The 24,875-nt window shown below is 46.5% G+C and overlaps 1 protein-coding gene across 3 annotated transcripts in view; it reads left to right on the forward strand.

Moving 5' to 3' along the window:
* SPAG16 (sperm associated antigen 16) overlaps positions 1-24,875 on the forward strand; it is a 971,574-nt gene that overhangs the window by 581,090 nt on the left and 365,609 nt on the right. For 2 of the 3 annotated variants that reach the window (XM_044075714.1, XM_044075716.1), the window contains one exon: positions 24,459-24,576. The exons of the other annotated variant lie outside the window; for it this stretch is intronic. In XM_044075714.1, the coding sequence (XP_043931649.1) occupies positions 24,459-24,576 (118 nt within the window). The remainder of the gene's footprint in view (positions 1-24,458; positions 24,577-24,875) is intronic. 3 annotated transcript variants of the gene reach the window in all.

The raw sequence follows: 24,875 nt of genomic DNA on the forward strand, positions 1-24,875 counted from the left end.
GGCAGTGATGACTTGCTCCCTAGAGATAAAGGGAGGGGGACAGGTGCTGGGGATGTCCTGATTTACTGATGGGGGGGACAGAGGGGTGAAGTTTTTATTGAACATGTCTGCCAGCAGGTGGGTTATCTCTACGATGTTTGTCTATGTGGCGTCCTTGGCCACTAGTTCTGAGCAAATCTGACTGCTTCCTTTGAGATTGCAGAGATATGTGAAAAAGGCCTTATGATTGTCTTTCATAGATGTGGCCAGTTTGGACTTGAAGTTTGCTTTGGAGGATTTCACTAGTGCTCTTCTTTGCTTGTTCAGGCTAAGGAGAGATTGCTTCCAATAAGGCATCTACCCATTCTTGGTCATGGACAGCAATTTTTTTCTTTTTTTATAGAGTTCATTTATTGCAGATATCCACCATACAGGTTTACTCTTCCTAAAGTAGGTTGATTTTGTCCTGTCTGGTATTCCTGATTCCATTCAGCTATATAAATGCTTGTATAGTACTTTGGTGTAGGTTTGGGCGTATGTGCCAGTTCCTGTGGAAGGGGAGGGGGCTGTGAAGCTGTTTGTACCTTCCCTTAGGAGGTTGTAATTAGCTATGGGAGGTTTTTTTGTTTGTTTGACCATAGCTAGGGGAGGTCAGGGGTGATGGTGGCTTCGAAAGTGACTGCTTTTTTGTCGGATCTTGCCAGGGAGGTTGTCACTGTAGGGATGATGCAGTGGTTACTCATGTTGGTTAATAGCAAGTCCAAGATATTATCACTGCTTGTGGGGTTATCGACCAGCTTGTCTAAGGCATTTATATTGACGGAATCAAGAAATCTCTGGGTATTTGTGTTTTGGCATGAGTAGTTCTTCCAGTCTATGGTTGGATAGATAAAGTCAACCAGGATCAGGGTAAAGGGTTGAATCTTGATTGATTTGAAGAGGTCCAAATAGGTGGAGTGCTCATCTTAAGTCAAAGTTGGGGGCCTGTAGCTAACTATGATTTGAATAGGTGTCTTGTCAATAGTTAACTTCACCTGGAGTGTCTCCTGTGCGTCATACTGTTTGACCAGCCTGGAGGTTTGTATGTCTTTAATAAATATTCCCACTCCACCTCCTTTTGCTTTACTGGCCATGGTTTGGGGGTCTGAATATATGATAGGATGAGTAACCTGGTGTGGCTGGGGTGCTCTCCACAGCTTTGAACCAGGTTTCTGTGACTGCACAAATGTTAGCATCTTCCAGGGTTAAGAATGCTTGTAATGAGTGCAGTTTCATGTTTAGACTGCTAGCATTTAGCAGCATGACCTTTAATTTGTGTTTTGATGAAATTTTCATGTTGGTAGTTTTGACCTCGTGGCATTGCTTTAAAAAGGTGCTATGGGGGAGGCAAGAGCCTTTTCCAGAAGCCCAAGGGAGACAGATGCAGGCTATCTCTGGCAAAGCATCATGGTCTGTCGATAATGCCTTCCCAGGCTGTCAGATATTGGATCCCCTTGGAGTGACACCAGAAACTAAGCCAATTGTTAGTCAATCATTTTCTGTTTGTATTCCAACATCATTCTGGGTGATGGCAAAATGCTGCTTAAGGCTAGGAACATACCTGCCTAGGACACACATTCAGCGAGCTCGATCATGTCTGTCTTCATATTGTCCAGGGAGGTACATCACAAGTCATTCAGTCCTACATGGACTATGATAGTCATAACAGTACCTGTTGTTGAGAGACTTGAATGCATGGGTGATGTGGCAGATTCTAGCACCTGACATACAACTAACCGTGACTTTCTTCTTCTTGTCTAGTCTGGTGAGGGGCACATCTGTGTCTCTCACATTGGAGTCTCCTATGACTAATGTTCTGGGTTCATGTATAGGCCTTAGTGGCTGTGAGATGCAGGTTTGTGGACTATGTGTGGTGTGGTGGGCACTGGAGTTCACTTGTGGTTTTGCCCTGGAGGTCTGTTTTGTTTGGGTATGCTTATGCTGAGGACCTCGCATATGTGGGTGTGTATTGTGTAGGTGTGGGTGGTATTCGTGTTGATGACCTTCTCCTTGCCAGATATATTGGCTTGTGAGGGAGAGAGCAAAGACTCTAGGTTCTTAATATAATTGCGTCTGTCACAAATGCCCATATCAACCAGTCTGGCAGGAAAACCCATTGGAAATTATCCATCCATATTTCTCAGAATCTGAGGGAGAGAGGCCAGTCAGAGCTAAGGTGGTAAAGGGTGGAAGGTATAAGAGGAGTATTACTAGGTGATCATAAAAGTGCTACTAAGGGAAAATTTGTAGCTGGAGTACCTTGCAATGGTTTAAACAGTGCAGCTGCGGTGCATGATTTATAAACAAGCCTAAACCAGCTCAATTGCTGGGTTTAAATACCACAAAAAATAGAAGGTTCTAATAACACAGAAATCTAGCCAATCCTGTGAGTCGCTGCTTTCTTTATCATCTTGTGCCAGACAAGGTCCGGGCAGCCCTGCTGCTCCCAGGCCACTACCAACACAAGGTGGCTGCCAGAAACATAGACGGCAAACACAAGATGGCTGCCAGAAACACAGAAGGCAAAAAACAACAGCTCTGGATGCAGTAAACCTTGTATCCAGACTTTGCTACTTGGTTTAATGGTAAGAACACAGTAAAATGCACAACAAAGCATAGATTAACCACTTACAAACAAAAACATAACTCACAGTATGAAAAAATGCAGTTAAATTGTAATGAAAGTCCTGCCCCTATCATGACCCTACCTAATCCTCTACACCCTTTTATCCCCTCTATCCTGTACACCAACATCGTACTCCATTTTTATTTTATTTTTTTTTCGTATTGTTAGATTGGTATATATTAAGCTCTACTTTAAATATCTTCTTTGTGTTACAATTTTTTAGCTGGTTAGGTCGACTTTCCTCTGTCATCTAATGTCACATCCTTTTAGTAAAATAAAAAAAAAACATTTTTGCTGTATTTACAAGATTTTCAGTGTTTTTTTTTTCTGTACTTATAAATACTTGGATTGGTCTGCATAACTCTGGTGCTTTTCTGCTCGGGTCTCTACTGAAAATGGGCTGCTTGCTCAGTTGGACCCACCTGGTTAACAGATGTCAAATAAATAAATGCAACGCAGTAAAATGCTGCTAAACAGTAAGGAATTGCAGTAAATAGAAATTAAATAAGATTAAACAGTAATGAAATGCAGTTAATTGGTAAATTGCTTTAAAACAGCGCAAATGTGATAATTAGCTCACAATCACAAGAGTAAAAAACATCTTAAATAAAGCAGAAATTCAGTAGAATACTACCATCAATTTCATCTGGCTACCGACAAGCAGTATGAAATGCTATAAACTAAATGCAGTTAAACACCTAAGCAGAATCAGCAAAATGAAGTAGGAAGAGGCGCAATATATGTATATTTATTATTATTTTTTTTTTTAAGTAGAAAGTGAGGAGACAGAAGATAATTCAAAGTTAAGAAGCTAAAGGGGTGGGCCTTCACAACTGATCACACTGTACTCAGTAGAATGAGCTGATGCAATGGGACTGGAAGGAGTGTCCAATATCCAATTTATAATAAAGATGGGCAACTTAAAAGCCACTAGGCTTTAAGACCACAACAGCAGTTAGGCAGGTGGGTGGGGATACAGGATCAGAATTTAGGCAAGGATTCAATTCACTAAGTCTAAAAAACAGTTTTACAGTTTAAACAGATATGCAGCAAATAATGATCTGAAGTTGTTTTCAATTGATCTTCAACTGTAAAAATACAAATTTGGTACAGATCTGACTGCCACATTTTCCAGCATCAGATCCAAGCTCCACGGTCCTCCCCTACCCATAATACCCCTGTCTCCCTCCTCCCTCAGATCTTGTTTGCCATGTGCCTAGATAGCAGAGTGATCCATCAGCTCCAAGTTCCATAGTGGTGAGTGAAAGTTTTTGACTTCTTTCAACTCTCTTGTACCTTCCTTTTATCTCTCTTCTTAATACTTTACCCTACCTGTATCCATTTTTACGCTCAGGCATCGGTTCTAAAAAAAAAAAAAAATGCCCTCTCTCACTTCCTGCTTTCCTGGTCTGTGTGTGTGTGTGTGTGTTTGAGTTTCTTTTTTCTACTGCCATGGCTGACACCCTCAAGGCCAGGCTTTAGAATATTATGTGCTGAGTGTGGCCATAAGTACCACTTTCTGATGACCACACTCTGTTTTTATATGTCTGGGATTCCCTCACCTGGACACCTCCGGTTCGATCTGCGCAGGCTTCAACCCCTGCACATTAATCGACAGGAGGAACAAACTTATTCTCCAAGACCTCCTTTCCCCTCCTTGTTCTGAGGCCTCTGCTTCATCCTCCTCCACCCCGGCCCCTGGAAATCAACCTCCTGCCAAGAAGTCCGGAGATGGAGAGAAGCACTGCCATAAAGAGTGGGATAGACCTAGAAAGCTGTCCCCCGACCACGTTTCTTCGGCTGAGCCCCCACCAAATCCCACCCGGATCCCAACCTGAGTTCCCCTTGGCCCCTATCTCCTCACTTCTCACAGGAGCCAGAGGTCTCTTGGGCCCAATCCTCCTTCTCTGCCTCTCCCTGGTGCCACTCCAGACCTGTTTCAGTGGCTTCCTCCATCCATTCTTTCTGAAGCTGAGGTGGACAGGATGATGCTGAGATTCAACCGGACCCAGATGGGAGTCTTGCCTGCTCCCTCCCCCTCTCGGGCTGGGAGCATGCAGTCCACCATTCTGTCCATTGCTCCTTCTCTCAATCTGACCCCTCACTTCGGAGTCTTCGGGTCTGAGGTTTCCCGGCATTGAGGAGTTGACACCGGTGGTTGCAAGTACCTTGATGCCGACCATTTCCCTGAGTGGCTTGGCTCTGACCTGTTCAGAGCCGTCTGACTCTTGGAGCTGTAGTCTCGCCACCAGATCTGAGGGGATGGAGTCAGCTTTGAGGTTTTCGGAATTAGCCCTTCCACGTCTCAACTCCTGGAGACTTGGATATAGCTCCCCATCGATGCAGAGGATGATGGATCTAGTGCTACTCCCCTTAGCTTTGGGGATTCATTCACTCCCTGCTTTTGATGTGGTGGAGAGGGTTCTCTCACCTCCCTCAAAACCCATGACATTATCTTCCTTGAGGTCCATTCTGGCTCCCTCCCTTTCTGGTCTGGAGTCTGCCATCCTGCCCCCTCAGGGTCAGCCTGTCACCACTCCACCCCACGGAGTTCCCCCCTGGGAACTGCCCAAAGTTTCCAAGTCCTTCCCAGAGAACCCACCTGAGGAGCTCCCTCTGAAACATACGTGCAAAATGGAGGCACTTGGACTCCCTTTCAGAGTCCCTCACAGAGGACACCAACTTGGAGGAAGGGGAAGGAGCCCCTCGGTCACTCCCAGATGATGTCTCCTTTGGAGACATCATGGAACTCCTGTACCAGCGTGGGGGGTGGTCTGCCCCAAAACTCAACCCGGATGAGTCGATGTTCCTGGAGGCATTTGGCACAGGACCCTCTACCTCCTGGGTGTCCGCTCATGCTCATCCTCTCGTGGACTTAATTTCATACAGGGTATGGAAGGAACCAGACACAGTGGAGCCTTCTCCCAAGTGCCCTGACAAAATTCTCACTGCCAAAGGAACAAACCAAACCCTCGCAACTATGACAAGTGCAAAGGCCCAAAGAGTACAAGGCAAAGTCAAAAATGAGCAGGCCAGCACAATATAGTGTGGAAATAAAAAAGGTTTAATACACCATAAGGGCAATCAAAAAGATGAACCCCAAAAAAATCAGACCGGCTGTTAAAGCCTTCCTCACTGTAAAACTCAAACTGCACCAAGCACAATTTTATACATCCTGGTAATCCAAAAGACCTCATTAATTGGATAATTACAAGTGCTCATTCAATCCAGGTGAGAACAACCCACCCAGTTTAATAATCCACATTTTCTATTTGTTATTTAATAAAGTATGCATCCAGTTTTATTACTCCTGTCTCCTAATATTCTGTCAATGATCGTAAATCTGAAACAAGCAATGGAATGTATGAGTGAATGTTTAAACAAGGCACTGGTCTGCCTTTTGTTTCAGATATCACTGAGATGCTCCATTATGTGTAATCGTAATGGTCGAGACGTCTGGCCAATATAAAATGGTGAATACGAGCATGTGGCTAAGTAAATAACCCAGTCAGTACTGCAATTAGCCAAGAATTTTATATCAAATACTGAGGATGTATTTTTTTATATCAAATACTGAGGATGTATTTTTGCTGGAAAAATGTGTAGACTTAACTACACTTGTACAGTATATACAGTGTCCACATGGGACAAAACCATATAATCATTCCCCGGTAATAGATGTTAAGTTGTCAATCTCGCCTTCATTCTTGCTGGATGGGTTCGGAGCCAATCCTCGGCTCTGACTCTGCGCTTACTAAGCTTGAGAGCTAATTTTACCAGCTCGAGGCAACCCTATATCCCATGATGCAAGGCGGAGACTACCCAGATCTCGTTTGCCGCTTCGCTTATGAGGTGCCTCTTTTACCAGCTCTCGGTAAGTTTTCTTCATATTAAGACTTTTAGTCTCATCCCTTTTAAATTTCATAACGTTAGTTGTTTTGTGAACCTTAACGTTTAATGTTAAGTTGTCTATCTCGCCTTCATTCTTGCTGGATGGGTTCGGAGCCGACCTCGGCTCCGACTCGGCCACTCTAAAAGCTCGAGAGTTGGTTCCACCGGCTCGAGGCTCCCCTTATATCCCACAATGCTAGGCGTGAGTTACCTCAGATCTCATTTGCCGCTACAGCGATCGAGGTGTTTGGTTTCTACCGGCTTCTTGGTGAGTTATTGTAGAGTAATTTTTAGTCTACTTAAACCCCTTTAGTTTAATTCTTAACAGTTATTTCCCTTAGCTTAGTGGATTTTGTCCCTTTTTTTCTTCTATTATCCCCTTTTCCACAAAGAACTTATAAGTTCTTCCCTCGGGCCTTTGGGCCTTTCCATCCCCTAGTGGTGTGTGTGTGTTTTTTTCTCAGGAATTTAAAACTTTGATAGTGAGTTTTAATTTTTGAGTTAAACTTGTATAGGGTGTAATCAGTGTGTTTGACTGTGTGTGTGGTTACACTTTCTTCAATAATGTCTAAAGACTCAAAGGTCTCAGGCTTCAAGAAGTGTGACTCGTGCTGTCAGAAAATGTCTCTGACAGACGGTCACACTTCTTGTGTCTACTGCCTGGGACCTTTACACCTGCAGGACTCTTGTGCTGTATGCCATGGCTTCAGCCCTACAGTCCTGCAGGAAAGAAAAAATAAACTTATTTTAAGAGGTTTACTTAAGCCTGAGGGTTCCCTTACTGTTCCTTCGGAAAAACCCTCCAAGGCTTCTAGGTCCTCGGCTCCAGCTTCTGAGCCAAGGCCTAAGGCTTCGAAACCTCCGTCTACATCGGCTCTGGCTGGAGCCGATGAGTCTCAGACTGCAGTTTCTGTGGTTTCCTTGGCTCCGGCTGGAGCCGAGGTATTGGAAATTCCTGTGTCGGTTCCGACTAGACCTTCAGAACCGACATCTAGAAAGAGGTCCAGGTCACCGTCCCTTGGCTCCGTTCATTCGGCTCCAGCATCTCCCTTGCTGTCTGAACGGAGCCATAGATCTCACTCCTCTAGGTCATCGAGGCTTTCGGACCATGACCTTCAGAGGGTAGTGAGTCGACTTCTTAAGTCCGAGGCACTGGCCCAAATGCTTCAGAGCCCGACTCATCAGTCGATGCCTGACCCTGTCCCTCATTATGTTCCTCCTCCGACTCCTTTGAGCTCGGAGCCGGGGTGTTTCGGAACCGAGACTGTGGTAGCGTCGGAGCCGATACAAATGTCTTCGGCTCCATCGTCGGCTCCGATTTCTTCCTTAGAAGAATCTCGGCGCCGGACTTCCCTCGTCGGTTCCGAGGGGGTGAGTGGCATCGGACCCTTGTCCGACCCCGCTCTCCCTCTCGGAGCTTCGGCGCTGGTGAGTTCGGCTCCGACATCGGCCTCGGAACCATCACTGTCGGTGCCGAGGGAGGTTTTTAGCTTTCGAGCGGGGACCTCTGGCTCTGCCTGACAGGGGTGCGTCGAGGTCATGCGGAGTGTGTTGGAACCTGGTTCAACTCCACAGTCGGCTCCGTCCGCCCCTCCCTCTTGAGTGCCTCAGGTCAAGTCGACTCACTCCCTCATCCCAGACCGCAGAGAGCCAGCTCCTCAGGGATCCCCTGTGGGGATCTCATCCTCTTCCGAGGCCTCTCCTGAATTGGCAGAAGAGCCCCCTCGGAAGAGAAAGTGTAAGAGGAAACACATAGACTCACCTGAGTCCGTCACCTCTGACACAGATTTAGAGGATTCGAGGGTTCCCCGTTCCCCTTCTGAAGATGTCTCATTTGCAGACATTCTAGAAATCCTCAAACAGAGGGGAAATTGGCCAGCCCTCAACCCTTCGGAGGATGAATCTGTGTACCTTGAGGCGTTTGGCTCTCGCCCTTCCACCTCCTGGGTGTCTCCCCTTGACCCCTCATGCAGGTGGTAGCAAAAAAGGCATGGACGGCTCCTGACTCAGTGGACCCCACTCCCAGGAGACCCTCAAAATTTATCACGGCACCAGCGGATAAACAATTTCTGACCAAGGGAGTTTCTGTGGATGCTATGGTGGTTGCTGCTGCCACTAAGAAGGAACTAGCTGATCCTTCAGTGCCTGTTCATCCACCTAACAAGGAATCTAGGTCTATGGACAGGTACGGAAAGCGGATGTTCTCATCAGCGACCTTTGCAATGCGTTCGCTGAACTACCTATGCCATTTTACTCGTCTTCAAAGAGACTTGATCAAAGAAGCGAGTGACATGTTGAAGGATCCTACAGCTGCGGGTTTTCAGGACAAGATAAACACTCAGCTGGCTACCCTGAACTCCATAGCTAACTCCTCCATGCGCCTCCTTTCGTATGCGGCTGATGGAGCGAGCAGGGCCGCAGGGACAGGTGTAGCCTTGCGCAGGCATGCCTGGATGCAGCTATGGAACTTTGCGGACCCCTTTAAAACGTCTTTCACTAATTCCCCGTTTGATGGATCATCTCTTTTTGGTCCTCAAGTGAAAGAAACCTTGACTAGGTGCGAGACGGATGGCAAGACTCTTTCTGCCGTCGGAGTCCGTTTTTCTACTCCTTCTAGGCCTTACCCCAAAGGCCAGAAAAGTGGGAAAATGTGGTTCCGCAAGCAATCTCAAGGGACTTCGCCTGACGCACAGAGTCGGTTCCTCGCCAGAGGCAGAGGGGGGAACAACAATGGTAGACGTCGCCCTAGAGGCAGGGGGGGGTCCGCAGAACCAGGGCAATCGAGAAACTTTCTCCGATAAGCCCTTTCAGCATCCTTGAGGTGTTGCCCGACTGTCCACCTTTGGAGGCAGTCGGGGGAAGATTGTCACTGTACTCAGAAGCCTGGCTATCCCTAACTCGAGACAAGTGGGTACAGTCCATCATTTCCGAAGGCTATTCCATTCCCTTCGTTTGCATTCCAAACCGATCAAAAAAATCCCTTCCAGATGTTCCACCCGCTCAAAGGGATCTTGCAGCTTTGGAAATTTCAAAGCTGCTTGCAAAAAGAGCAATTCAGCCAGTTCCAGCAGACCAGCAAGGATCCGAATCTACTCCAGGTTCTTTTAGTTCCAAAAACAGGGGACTGGAGACCAATTTTGGATCTCAGTATCTTGAACAAGTCAGTCAAGAAAACACGATTTCGGATGGTCACGCTACAGTCCATCCTTCCCTATTGGGAAGAAAAACTGGATGTGCTCTATAGACCTTCAGGATGCGTACTATCATATAAAAATGAACAGACGCTCCAGAAGATTTCTCCGCTTCAGGCTGGGAACCAGTCATTTTCAATTCAGAGCCCTGCCCTTTGGACTCACCACTGCCCCCCGGGTGTTTACCAAATGCATGGCAGTGGTAGCCTCTCACCTGAGACGTCAGGGATTCCAGGTGTTTCCATATTTGGACGACTGGCTCCTCACAGCTCCCACCAAGCATCTTCTTCTAAGGGCCAGGGACTACACCTTTCGCATTTGTCAAAACTTAGGCATTTCAATAAATTGCGAAAAGTCTGTTTTGTCGCCTTGTTGTGTTATTACCTTCATAGGCGCAATTCTAGACACAGTCAACATGTCTGCGAGGTTAACAGATCAGAGAATAACACACAAACTGGTCTCGCTCCTCTTCAGCAGCAACAGAGTCAAAGCCAGGTTAGTTCTGAAAGTACTGGGGATTATGGCGGCTGCCATACCTCTGCTTCCATTAGCCAGATTCCACATGAGAATCCTTCAATGGATGCTCTTCACACAATGGTCATACCAGCAACTTCCGATGTCCCACACCATTATGATTACGCAAACATGCAGGAATCATCTTCTGTGGTGGATGTCTTCCCCTCAGCTCTTCTTGGGAAGACCCTTTGTTCCTCCCCCTCCGGTTGCTACTCTGACAACGGACGCCTCCCTGATCGGGTGGGGGGGGCATTATCAGGGCAGAACTGTCCAGGGCACATGGCAACCAGACGAATGCCACTTGCATATAAATGTTCTAGAGATGAGAGCAGTGCTTTTAGCGTTGCAAGCCCTTCAAGACTCTCTTCCCTTGGGAACGATAGCAATCCAGACGGACAATATGTCTGTAGTGTGGTATATCAACAAACAAGGCGGAACCAGGTCCTACCCCCTATGTCGAGAAGCACTCAGACTGTGGCAATGGGCGATTTCTTCTCAGCGGTTTCTGATAGCAACGCACATCCCCGGGAAGTCCAATCAAATCGCGGACAAGTTGAGCAGAGCTATCCTCATGCCTCACGAGTGGTCTCTGAAAGACTCTGTTGTGAGAGAAATTTTTCTCAAGTAGGGTCAGCCTTGCTGCGACCTTTTTTCTACTCCCCAAAACAGCAAGTGCAGAGATTTTTTCACCCTATTCCCTTTACCAGGCCAGCCCAGCAGAGACGCTCTAGTCCAAGTTTGGCCCCGGGGACTTCTGTATGCATTTCCTCCCTTCCCACTTATCTCTCAAGTGATACAGAAAGCTATCGCTCAGAAGGCCTCGTTGATCCTCATTGCTCCTTACTGGCCTCGACAGGTTTGGTTCCCCTTTCTACATCACTTTCTGTTGGAGCGACCTTGGCATCTGGACCTAGTTCCAGATCTTTTGATCCATCAGTCGGGTCAGTTTCATCGCTCCCTTCCCTCTCTGAACCTCACTGCTTGGTTCCTCCAATTCCAACCTTAGCCAGGCTTCCTCAAATATCTCACTCTGTTCGAGATATTTTGATAGCGTCCCATAAATCTTCCACTCGGAAGATTTATTTGAGTAAGTGGAAACGTTTCCTATTGGGCTCAAGGAAGGGACATAGATCCTTTCACTGCCTCCATCCAAATGGTCCTTGACTTTCTAGCTGAACTCTTCCATGCAGGTTCATCTCCTTCTACTCTTAAAGTTCAATTGGCAGCTATTTCTAACTTTCATGTGGGCATTTCAGAGTCTGCCATAATGTCCCACAAGCTTTGCAAAGCCTTTTGAAGGGAGTTTTTCTACTCAGACCTCCTATACGAAATCCTCCTCCTCCTTGGGACTTAAATTTAGTTCTTAGTTCTTTGATTCTCCCCCTTTCGAACCTGCAGCCTCCTGTTCTTTAAAATTGCTATCATGGAAGTCTCTCTTTCTGGTAGCTATTACTTCAGCTAGAAGAGTTTCAGAACTTCATGCACTCAGCTGTCGACCTCCTTATCTATTGTTCCACAAGGACAGGGTATCCTTACGAACCAACCCGTCCTTTTTGCCTAAGATAGCTTCAAGGCGTCTAACCTAAATCAAAGCATTGACCTCCTGTGTTTTTCCAGAATATTCTAACAGGTCTGAACAAAAATTGCATTGGCTAGATGTTCATCGTCAATTAAGGTACTATTTGGATAGAACCAAACAGTTCAGAAAATCTGACCAGTTGTTTGTCTCTTATGCAGAAGGCAGAAAGGGACTTTCAGTTTCAAAGGTATCATTATCTAGATGGCTAACATCTCTGATTTCCCTTATTTATGAAATTAGACACCAAAAGCTGCCTAACAAACCTAAAGCCCATTCCACCAGAGCTTTGGCTACTTCTATAGCCTTCCAAGACAGACTGCCTATTGACACCATTTGTGCAGCGGCTACTTGGGCTACTCCTCACACTTTCATTTCTCATTATAAGTTGGATTTAGCTTCTAGGCATAGAGCTAACTTTGGTTCCACTGTTCTCAAGAGTCTGTCCGTTAGGCCATCCAGGACAAGGTGCTAGGGACGCGGTCCCATCCAGCAAGAATGAAGGCGAGATAGACAACTTAACATATAGAAGTTATGTTCTTACCATAACGTTCCATGTTAGTTGTCTTCTTCTCGCCTTCTTCTTGCATCCCACCCTCCTTCCCCCTGGCCTGGACAGACCTAGAGGAGTTTTGATTGTGACCTCTCTTTCTACCACCTCTTTACTTTAGGTATATGCTCTGCTGTGCATATTTTCCTGGATCAGGATGTAGGTCACCCTTCTCTTCACCCTTGTTTATAGAGGTGGACTTTGTTTCTAGTTATTTTGCTACTATTATAAGCTGGGCCTAGCTTACAAACGAGATCTGAGGTAACTCACGCCTAGCATTGTGGGATATAAGGGGAGCCTCGAGCCGGTGGAACCAACTCTCGAGCTTTTAGAGTGGCCGAGTCGGAGCCGAGGTCGGCTCCGAACCCATCCAGCAAGAAGAAGGCGAGAAGAAGACAACTAACATGGAACGTTATGGTAAGAACATAACTTCTATTTTTAACCCTATTCCCGTTAGTGTTCCCTTTTTTTCGGGTTATTTATCCCCTTCCCTAGGTTAGGCCTTAGGCCTTCCCCTTTCCTAATTTTTCCTGTCAGGGATTTTGTGTGTGTTTGAGTGTATTGTATCTCTGTTTAGTTTAGATTATTGGATTGGGTGTTATTTGTGTGTGTGTGTCTGTGTTTTCTTTGTCACTTGTGTTTCCTCGACACAGCTATGTCGAAGGACACAAAGGTCTCAGGCTTCAAGAAGTGTGACTCGTGCTGTCAGAAGATGTCTCTGACAGACGGTCACACTTGTGTTTACTGCCTGGGACCTCTGCACCTGCAGGACTCTTGTGCTATCTGTCATGCCTTCAGCCCAAGTGTCCTGCAGGAGCGCAGAAATAAATTAATATTGAGGGGCTTATTAAAGCCCGAGAGCTCCCCGACTAAGTCGGCTCCGGGGAAGCCCTCGAAACCTGTCAAGCCTTCGGCTGCAAGTCCCAAGCCGTCGGCTACTGGTTCTGCTTCCTCAGTGTCGAGATCGGCTCCGGCAGGAGCCGATCCTTCCATTTTAGAAGTCACAGTATCGGCTCCATCCGGCGCCGATACTGCCAGATCTGGACACTCAGTGTTGGCTCCGGCTGGAGCCGACGTATCCTCGGCTCCTTCGGCTCCACCTATCTCTAAAAAGAGATCTCGATCCCCCTCATTGGAATCGATACATTCGGCACCGAGATCACCCCTGCTCTTGGAGTGGAGCCATCGGAGCCGTTCTTCTCGGTCGTCCAGGCTGTCTGATCATGACCTCGAGAGAGTGGTGAGTAGACTATTAAAGTCTCAGGCATTGGCCCAAATGCTCCATAGCCCATCTCAACAGATGGTAGCTATTTCACATCCACGTAACATTCCTCCTTCGACTCTCTTACAGAGCTCTGAGCCGGAGCTCCTTGGAGCCGTGACTGTTGTAGCTTCGGAGCCGATACCACCCCTTTCGGCTCCATCGTCCTCCGCTCCGATTTCCTCCTTGAGGCCTTCATTGGAAGGATCCGGGCATCTGGTCTCTCTCGTCGGCTCCGAGGGGGCGAGTGGCATCAGACCCTTGTCCGACCCCATTCTCCCTCTCGGGGCTTCGGCGTTGGTGAGCTCAGCCCCGACATCTGCCTCGGAGCCTTCCCTCTTGGTGAGGCCTGGAGTTCCTATCTCTTTGGAGCGGGAACCTTCTGGTCTCTCTGATGGGGGAGCCTTCGAGGTGATGAGGAGTGTACTAGCCCCTGGGTGTAGTCAACGGTCAGTTCCATCAGCTCCTCCCACTACAGTGCCTGCTGACGTCTCTTCCCACTCTCTTGCTCCCAGACCCAGAGATCCAACGCCTCAGGTTTCCCCATTGGGAATATCTTCCTCTTCAGAGGCTTCTCCTGATCTGTCAGGTGAACCTCCGCGTAAGAGGATATGTAAGAGGAAACATCTAGACTCCCCCGAGTCTATTACATCTGATACTGACTTGGATGAGTCGGAGGGATCCCCAAGGTCCTCCTCTGAGGATGTCTCTTTCTCAGACATCCGTGAACTCCTTAAGCAGAGGGGGAACTGGCCCTCCCTTAATCCTTCCGAGGATGAGTCAGTATACCTGGAGGCGTTCGGATCTCGACCCTCCACCTCCTGGGTGTCTCCGCCTTTCGATCCTCTTATGGACATGGTGGCTCAGAAGGTGTGGATGGCCCCGGATTCGGTGAAACCTATTCCTAGGAGGCCTTCTAAATTCATTACGGCCCCACCTGATAGGCAATATTTGACAAAAGGTGTCCCGGTTGATGCCATGGTGGTGGCTGCAGCCACCAAGAAGGAACTAGCTGATCCTTCAGTACCTGTCCATCCTCCTAACAAGGATTCTAGGACTATGGACAGGTACGGCAAGCGGATTTTTTCTTCAGCAACCTTTGCCATGCGATCGCTGAACTACTTGTGTTACTTCACCTGCCTTCAAAGAGATGTTCTTAAAGAGTTGGGAGAAGTTTTACAGGATCCGTCAGCTGCTGGGTCTCAGGATAAGATTAGCTCACAGCTAGGAATCCTAAACTCCATTGTTAACTCCTCCATGCGGCTCATTTCTTATGCAACCGATGGAGCGAGTAGGGCCGCAGGCACAGGAGTGGCTTTAAGGCGTCAGTCCTGGATGCGGCTTTGTAATTTTGCAGACCCCTTCAAGGCGTCCTTCACAAACTCCCCTTTTGATGGTTTGACCTTGTTCGGTCCTCAAGTGAAAGACACTTTGACTAGATGCGAACAAGATGGCAAGACTCTTTCTGCCGTAGGAGTCAGTTTCTCCACCCCTTCAAGACCTTACCCAAAAGGTCAGAAGGGAGGGAAAATGTTGTTCCGCAAATCTCAAGGAGTCACGCCTGATGCACGAGGTTAGTTTACCCCCAGAGGCAGAGGGGGTAACAACAACAGACGCCACCCTAGGGGCAGAGGGGGTCCACAGAATCAGGGTAGCAGAGAGCCTCTTTCTGACAAACCCTTCCAGCATCCCTGAGATGTTGCCCGATTGTCCATCTTCGGAGGCAGTCGGGGGAAGTTTATCGCTGTACCCAATAGCCTGGCTTTCCCTTTCTCAAGACAAATGGGTACAGTCGATTATATCTGAGGGTTACAAAATTCCCTTTATTCAAACCCCAATTCAGCAAAAAGGAACCCTTCCAGACGTTCTACCCGGTCTAAGGGAACTAGCAGTACCAGAGATATCAAAACTGCTAGCAAAAAGAGCCATCCAGCCAGTCCCAGCAGACCAAATAGGATCCAGAATCTACTCAAGGTTCTTTTTAGTACCAAAAAAGACAGGGGACTGGAGACCAATATTAGATCTGAGCAAACTAAACAAGTTTGTAAAGAAAACAAGATTCCGGATGGTCACGCTTCAGTCCATTCTACCCTTTCTGGGCAAGGACAATTGGATGTGCTCGGTAGATCTTCAGGATGCGTACTATCACATAAAAATTCACAGGCGCTCCAGAATATTTCTCCGCTTTCGGCTGGGGACCAGTCACTTCCAATTAAGGGCCCTGCCCTTTGGACTCACTACAGCCCCCAGAGTGTTCACCAAATGTATGGGAGTGGTTACGGCTCATCTGAGACGTCAAGGATTCCAGGTGTTTCCATATCTAGATGACTGGCTCCTCACTGCCACCACCAGGCATCAACTTCTCCAAGCCAGAGATTATACCATTCACATTTGCAGAGGGCTAGGGATTTCTATAAATTTCGAAAAATCTGCCTTGTCGCCTTGTCAATCTATTACTTTTATAGGCGCAAAATTGGACACCGTACAACTTTCAGCAAAGTTAACAGACCAAAGGATCTTGGACATTCAAGGTCATGTCCAGGTGATTCTTCTCAGCAACAAAATTCAGGCCAGATTTGCTCGGAAAGTATTGGGTCTTATGGCGGCCGCCATAACACTTCTTCCCTTTGCCCGCTTTTACATGCGTCTTCTACAATGGATGCTATTCGCCCAATGGTCCTTTCAACAACTTCCCATGCGTCACAGGATCACAATAACTCCAACTTGCAAAAGGCATCTGACCTGCTGGATATCGTCCCCTCAAGTCCATCAGGGCAGACCCTTTGTTCCTCCTGCCCCGGTCGCCACGGTTACATCGGACGCCTCCCTGATCGGGGGGGGGGGGGCATTATCAGGGCAGGATGGTCCATGGCACTTGGCAACCTTTCGAATACCACCTGCACATAAATGTCCTAGAGATGAGAGCAGTGCTTTTAACATTGCAAGCCCTCAACGACTCTCTTCCCCTGGGAACTATTGCAGTCCAAACGGACAATATGTCCGTAGTGTGGTATATCAACATACAGGGCGGAACCAAGTCCTATCCACTGTGTCGAGAGGCTCTCAGACTTTGGCAGTGGGCAATCTCTTTTCAGCGGTTTCTGATAGCAACGCATATCCCCGGGAAATCCAACATCATAGCGGACAGGTTGAGCAGAGCTATTCTCATGCCTCATGAGTGGTCTCTCAAACAATCCATGACGGAAGAGATTTTTCAGGAGTGGGGCCTTCCTTGCTGCGACCTTTTTGCTACACCTCAAAACAGCAAATGCCCAGACTTCTTTTGTCTCCTCCCCCTTCCAGGCCATCCCCCCAGAGATGCTCTAACCCAAGATTGGCCCCGGGGACTTCTTTATGCCTTTCCCCCCTTTCCTCTGATACCTCAAGTAATTCAGAAAGCAACCGCCTTGAGAGCCAAGTGGATTCTCATTGCCCCTTATTGGCCTTGACAGATATGGTTTCCGTTCCTACATCATTATCTCTTGGTACAGCCATGGCATCTGGACCCAGTTCCAGATCTTCTGACCCTCCAGTCGGGGCAGCTGCACCAATCCATACCTTCTCTCAACCTCACTGCTTGGTTGCTCCACTTCCATCCTTAGCCAGGCTTCCTATGATTTCTAATCCCGTCCGGGATATCATAGTAGCTTCCCTTAAATCTTCTACCAGAAGGATTTACACTAGTAGATGGCAACGTTTCTCCTTCTAGGCAAAAGCTAGGAATATAGACCCCTATACTGCTCCGATTCATTCGGTCTTGGACTTCCTAGCTGAAATTTTTCATTCAGGATCCTCTTCCTCCACAGTAAAAGTTCAGCTGGCAGCCATTTCGAATTTTCGTATAGGCTTTTGGACCACAACATTATGTCACATAAACTTTGCAAGGCATTCCTTCGAGGTATCTTTTTACTTAAACCTCCGATTAGAGACCCCCCACCACAGTGGGATCTAAATTTAATTTTAACATCCTTGATTCTCCCCCCTTTCGAACCTGCGGCTGCCTGTTCATTGAAATTTCTTTCTTGGAAGACACTCTTTCTAGTTGCCATTACTTCTGCCAGGAGAGTATCTGAGCTTCATGCTCTCTGCATTCGTCCTCCCTACTTAATCTTCCACAAAGACAGGGTATCTCTAAGGACTAATCCGTCTTTCTTACCCAAAGTGGCATCGCAGACGAACTTAAATCAATCCATTGATCTTCCAGTTTTTTCCCAAATTATTCTGATAGAGCGGAACAAAAATTACATTGTCTTGATGTTCACCGCCAACTCAGATATTATCTAGACAAAACTAAACATTTTAGGAAATCTGATCAACTGTTTCTATCCTATGCAGAGAACAGGAAAGGCCTTCCAGTTTCCAAGGTGACTTTATCTAGATGGCTGTCTTCTGTGATTACTTACATTTATCAGCTCAGAGGCAAAGCCGAAAGCCCATTCTACCAGAGCTCTAGCTACATCTACAGCTTTTTAGGCCAAACTTCCAATAGACACTATTTGTGCAGCAGCCACATGGGCCTCTCCTCATACCTTTGTTTCACATTACAAATTAGACTTGGCCTCCAGAGACGGAGCGAATTTTGGTTCCACCGTTCTCAAGAGTCTGTTCCATTGAGCCACCCAGGATAGAGGTGCTAGGGACGCGGTCCCATCCAGCAAGAATGAAGGCGAGATTGACAAAACATTAAGAAGTTATGTACCTACCATAACGTTCCATGTTAGTTGTCTTCTCTCGCCGTCTTTCTTGCGTCCCGCCCTCCATCCCCCTAGCCTGTTCAGACCAAGAAGACTATGCCTCCTCTCTTAAGAGGCTTTATCCTTTTTCTAGCTAATCAGCTTCTAGTGTCACTAGATTAGGTTGATCCCTTTCAGAGGATTATGGTGATTATGATTGTCATTTTTAGTATTGTTTCTTTTTCTTCCTCCTCTACAGTTGGAAGAATATATTCCATAATTTCCTTAGCTACCAAACGAGATCTGGGTAGTCTCCGCCTTGCATTATGGGATATAGGATTGCCTCGAGCTGGTAAAATTAGCTCTCGAGCTTAGTAAGTGCCGAGTCGGAGCCGAGGATTGGCTCCGAACCCATCCAGCAAGAAAGAAGGCGAGAGAAGACAACTAACATGGAACGTTATGGTAGGTACATAACTTCTTATTTTCCGCTGTTGAATTTTGGTACATTCACCCCATTGTTTGTAATGACTAAAATGAGAGCCTAATGTTTTGCCTCTCTAAAAAGAAAATAAACATCTTGGGTTAAGAATATCAGATAGTCTGTGATCAGCCTACAATATATTCCAATGGCAAGTAACTGTATCCATAAGAGTGTTAGTATTAACGGCCATATGTTATGACAAACCGAATGTCAGCAGTCCCAGTCCTTGAAGATTCTTGGTACTTCAACAACTCTTTCCTATCTTTGGCAGAAGCCCAATTACTTGTGGAAAAGAACATTCCCATGTTTATAAATCTGGTAACCAAATCCTGCCTATAGAGTTCATATGTGTCCAAATTAGAACATATCTTTCTTACTCGAAGGAATTGTAATTTGGGTATGTTGCTTATGATATGCTGAGGATGTAAGCTGGTGGCATGTAATAAGGAGTTATTCCCAAGCACCCTGACAAAATTCTCACTGCCCCATTGGATAGGCAACACTGGTCTAAGGGATCCCCAGTAGATGCCATGGTGGCTGCAGCCACCAAGAAAGAGCTCACTCAGGAGAGCTCTGCGGTCCATCTGCCAGACCGAGAGTTGCGGGCCATGGACCATTTTGGGAAGTAGGCTTACACTTCAGCCACATTTGCCTTGTATGCCCTGAATTACTTGGCACACATCATCAGACTGCAGTGGGACTTAGCTAAAGAGGTTGCTGAGTCTGCCCTGGAGTCCATGTCGGCAGAGGAGAAGAAGGTATTCTCTTCCCTTATGGCCACCCTAACTTCGATATCCAACACTTCCATGAGACTCCTGTCTCCTCTCACGCTACTGAAGTTGCCTCTAAGGTGGCCAGAACAGGTGTTGCCATCATCATACTTGGCTCTGGCTTTGTGAATTCTTGGAGCCCTCCAAGGCGTCATTTGTGAATGCCCCCTATGATTGTTCCACTCTCTTTGGCAAGACTATTCATTGCACCCTAGTCCAGAGTGAGAAAGATGGGGAAGACCTTGTCTGCCGTCGGGATTCACTTCTAAACCCTGCAATGATCCTTTTCCTAGAATAAGCTTGGGGTGAAGAAAATGTGGTTCCGAAAGTCTCGGGGCCTTTCCCTTAATGCTCAAGACTCGCCTTCCCCCAGAGGCAGAAGGGGATATGATAGACGCTGTCCTCTTGGCAGAGGAGATCTGAGGAACCAAGGGTCTTTAAATTCTTTCCTGGACAGACCCTCATAGCAACCCTGAAGGGTTGTCCAACTGCTCGTTTCTGGAGGCAGTCGGGGGATGTCTCTTTCTGCACCCGACAGCCTGGGAGTCAATCACAGATGATCACTGAGTGTTGCAGATTATATCCAAAGGATACTCAATCCCTTTCCTTCAATCTCCAGTCCCTCCCAAAACCTCCCTTATGTCCCACCCGCACAATGAGAGGAGGCAGCAGTGGAAATTTCCAAGCTGCTCGAAAAGCGAATCATCCAGCCCGATCAATCCGGATCAGCCATCTATTCCAGGTTCTTTTTGGTGCCAAAGAAAATGGGGGGACGTAAGACCCATCTTGGATCTTTCAACCCTAAACATGTCAATTGCTAAGACAAAATTCCAGATGGTCACTCTCCGATCTATTCTGCCCTTTCTGCAGATAAATCACTGGATGTGCTCTGTGGACCTCGAAGACACATACTGTCACCTCAAGATGGACAGGTGCTCTTGGAGGTTCCTCCACTTGCAACTGAGGAGCCAGTTATTATCAGTTTAGAGCACTCCCCTTTGGCCTCACCACTGTCCCTCAGGGTGTTCACCAAAGTAATGGCAGTGGTGGTGGCTCACCTGCAGCTGCAGGGGTTCCAGGTCTTCCCCTACCTGGACGATTGTCTCCTTTCTGCTCCATCCAGGCATCAACTCTGTCAAGCCAGGGATCTCCTTCTCACGACCTCCCACCAGCTAGGCATAACCATAAATCTCAACAAGTCCAAAACGGATCCAATGCAAGTTCTCGACTTCATCAGGGCTTGTCGAATACCACTGAAAGCATGGTGTTTTTACCTCTGCACAGACTTCAATCCCCCGTCATGTTTCTTACATTGTTCAAGCCCAGTGTCCCTCTGCAGATTCAGTTCTTTGGGGCTTGGGGTCCATGGCAGCAATGATCACCCTTATCCCTTTGGCTTGTCTTCATATGGGGGTCCTCCATTAAACCCTGGTGGTTCAGTGGTCATTGCTAGACCTGCCTTTATCGCATTTGGTCTGGTTATCCTGAGCTAGCAAGGATTCGTTTCTCTGGTGGCTTTAATCCCTGGATCTTCTTCTGGGTCGTCCATTCCTCCTTCCCTTCCATGTGATCACGGTGACCACTGATGCCTCCTTGCTCGAGTGGGGGGGGGTGGCATTGCATGGGAAGGACAGTCCAAGACATGTGGTCTTTCCTGGAGACCCATCTGCATATCAACGTTCTGGAGATGAAGACAGTGCTGTTGGCATTACAAGCTCTTCATGCCCATCTTCCCCCAAGGAATGATTGCCATCTAGACAATATGCCTGTAGTCTGGTACATGAAAAAATGGGGGGGGCAGATCTTACCCCTTTTTTGCAGAGCCATGAGATTGTGGGAGTGGATGAACTCCTCCAGCCGTTTTCTTTTGGCAATGCACATTCCGGGAAGGTCCAACATTCTAGTGGACAGACTCAGCAGATTTATTCTGATGCCTTATGTGGTCTCTGAATCCTTCAATAGCGTAACAGATCTTTCTAAAGTGGAGTCAGCCTTGCTAAGATCTCTTCATCTCTCCTTCCAATGCGAAGTGCAGTTAGTATTTCACTCTGAACCCCCCCCCTCCCTCCTGGAGAGTCCCCCAGAGATGCTGTAATTCATGCTTGGCCCTCTGATCTGCTGTGTGCTTATCCACCACTTCCTCTAATTCTGAAATTCATTCAGAAAACTTGATAGCCGGGGAGCTTAGTAACCCTCATTGCCCACTTCTGGCCTCGTGAAGTTTGGTTCCCCTCTCTGTGGTCTCAAGCTGTGTGTCCTCCTTGGACACTAGATCCAATTCCAGATCTGATCATTCATCCCTCAGGGATCCAGCACCCAGAGTTAGTCAGTCTGAAGATCATGGCTTGGCTGCTCCAGTTCCAGTGATAGTTAGGACTCCTGGGCTGTGTGTCCAATATCATATTTATAATAGAGATGGGCAACTCAAAAGCCACTAGGCTTTAAGACCACAACAGGAGTTAGGCAGGTGGGTGGGGATACAAGATTAGAATTTAGGTAAGGATTCAACTCACTAAGTCTAAAAAAACAGTTTTACAGTTTAAACAGATATGCAGCAAATCTTGATCTGAAGTTGCTGTTTTCATTTGATCTTCAACTGTAAAAATACGGATTCAGTACAGATCCGACTCTGCCGCATTTTCCAGCATCAGATCCAAGCTCCAAGGTCCTCCCTTACCAGTCAGTCTGAAGCTCATGGCTTGGCTGCTCCACTTCCAGTGATAGTTAGGACTCCTAGGCTCTCTTCTCCTGTGATTTTGGTAGTGGCTCAGAAGTCTTCTACATGGAAGGTTTATTCCAGTTAGTGGAAATGTTTCGCAATATGGGCTTCTCAGCATGATCTGGACCCCTTTACTGCCCCAGTTCCTGCCATTTTGGATTTTTTGGCAGATATTTTTAATCATGGCTCTAGTTTTTCTATGGTAAAGGTGAAATTGGCAGCTATCTCAATTTTCACAAAGGAGAGAATTTGGCTTCTTTGGCTTCTTCCAAACTTTGTAAAGCCTTTTTGAAAGGTTCCTTTTTACTCAGGCCTCCAGTGAAGGACCCAATGCCCCCTTGGGATCTTACACTAGTGCTAAAAGCATTAGTTTCTCCCCTTTTGAACCAGCAGCTTCAGTTGATTTGCAATTCCTGTCTTGGAAAATAGCCTTTCTGGTTGCCATTACTTTGGCCAAGAGCATAATGGAGTTCCAAGCCTTATCTGTCAAGCCTCCTTATATAATACTTCACAAAGACAGGGTTTCCTTAAGAACTAATCCCTTCATTCCTTCCTAAAGTGGTGTCAGAGTCTAACAATGATCAGGTCATCGGTCTCCCTGTCTTCTTTCAGAACTTCAAGAATAAGAGAGAGTATAAATTGCATTTGCTTGATGTTCATAGGCAACTGCACTTCTATTTGCATTTAACAAAATCTTTTTGTAAGTCTGATCAAATTTTAGTTTCTTTTTCTAAGCCTTTCTTAGGGAAACCTGTCTCAAAATTAACTATTCCTCATTGGATCTCTCAGTGCATCGTGTTGGCCTATTGAGCCGAAGGATTATCTCTACCAGATCATGCCTGGGCGCATTCTGCTAGTTTGTAGCTACTTCAGTGGCCTTTTGGTCTAAGGTTTCCTTAGATGTCATTTGCTCTGCAGCTACTTGGGCATCATCTCATACATTTTTCTCCCATTACAAATTGGATCTCCTTTCCAGAGGCAGGGGATCTTTTGGCTCAGCCGTGCTCTGGAACATCCCTCCATGATGACCTCCCAGGACTATTTGGTAGCTGGGGACTCCGTCTCACAGGTTGAAGATCAAATGAAAACAACTTCAGATAAAAAAGTTATGTACTCACCATAACGTTCCATCTGAATTGTTGCTTTAATTTGTTTTCAACCATCATTCCCTGCTTCTCCCTGCCTTATGTGGGCTGTGTAGTGGACTGGATAGCAGAGACATAGCCCCTACGTTGGTAAGCCTTTGTTTTCCTTATTGTGTTAATGGGTATTAATGCCAGAGTGTTAAGCATATGGTTAGGTGCGGGCCCTACTGTCTGCAGCAAACTCGATCTGAGGGGAGGAGGGAGACAGGGGTATTATGGGTAGGGGAGGAGCTTGGATCCAATGCTGGAAAATGTGGCCGAGTCAGATCCATACCAGCTCCATATTTCCACAAATTGAAGATAAATGAAAAGCAACACCTCAGCTGAAACGTTATGGTGAGTACATAACTTTTTTTTAGTTAATCAGAAATGCAGAAGACAGTTGAAAATAAGCATTTGTCTTTTGTAGTCTCACAGCAGGTTTTTGGAAGACAGCAGAGCAAGGGCAGAAGGCCTAACTCACTGCAGCTCTGAGCAAACAAGCAAAAGCTTGGTATAAACACTGGCTATTTAAGGCAGATAAACAGGAACCAGCCTTAAAATAGAGCCCTGCAGCAGTAACTGTAGCCAGATCAGACCAAACTGAAATTCCCTCCCACGAAGCAACAGCTAGGCCTCTCTAGACAAAAGATTAACTGTACTATAAGCTCCAAAGCTCACGAACAGTACTGGATTCAGCTTTATGCAAGTGTTTTTCAAGTGCAGCAACAAGTAAAATGAACAGAAGAGCAAGCAGAAAAACCAAAAAGGAGACAAAGATCAGAACAGAGGTAAGGATTCATTTCACTAAACCTAAAAATCAGTTGCACAAGATATGCAGCAAATATTGTTTTAGTTAATCAGAAGTGCAGAAAACAGTTGAAAATAAACACCTTTTGTAGTCTCACAGCAGGTGTGTGTGTGTGTGTGTGTGTGTGTGTGTGTGTGTGTGTGTTTGTTTAATTTACCTACATGAATACTACAGTGAAACTCCACTGTTTAAATAGAAGTTTTTGAGCACTCTTGTTTTACCTGTTGTATGCATTGCTGTATTCCCTATAGGCTGAAGAGACATTATGCATCTTATGAGCCAGCACTCAAACAACTCAATGAAAAATATCAAATGGCACTGAAGCAAAAACTCTTGATAAGCTTGGAAAGAGACAGAGCTCTTGGAGAGGTATGGCAATGCAAAACAGCTGCGTGTGAATGTGCAATGTTAATATTAAAAACCCAGACTTGTTGCAGTCCAGGGTTTTAAATCAATATAATTCATGGCGCCATTTTTCTATTTCTCTTATGAAAGTTGAAAAACAGCATACTGACGAACCTGCAAACTGAACTTAATGCCTGGAACATCACAAGGGCAAAAAAATCAAACTGTAAACTTTTTGGCAGGTAGGTAAGCCCCACTGTGCCCTCCAGTCCCACTGATCTTGGCTATAAATATACACACACACACACACACACACATATATA

This window comes from Protopterus annectens, chromosome 6.part1 (genome assembly GCF_019279795.1).
Source record: "Protopterus annectens isolate FY-2018-M chromosome 6.part1, PAN1.0, whole genome shotgun sequence".
In the NCBI taxonomy this organism is placed as follows: domain Eukaryota; kingdom Metazoa; phylum Chordata; order Ceratodontiformes; family Protopteridae; genus Protopterus; species Protopterus annectens.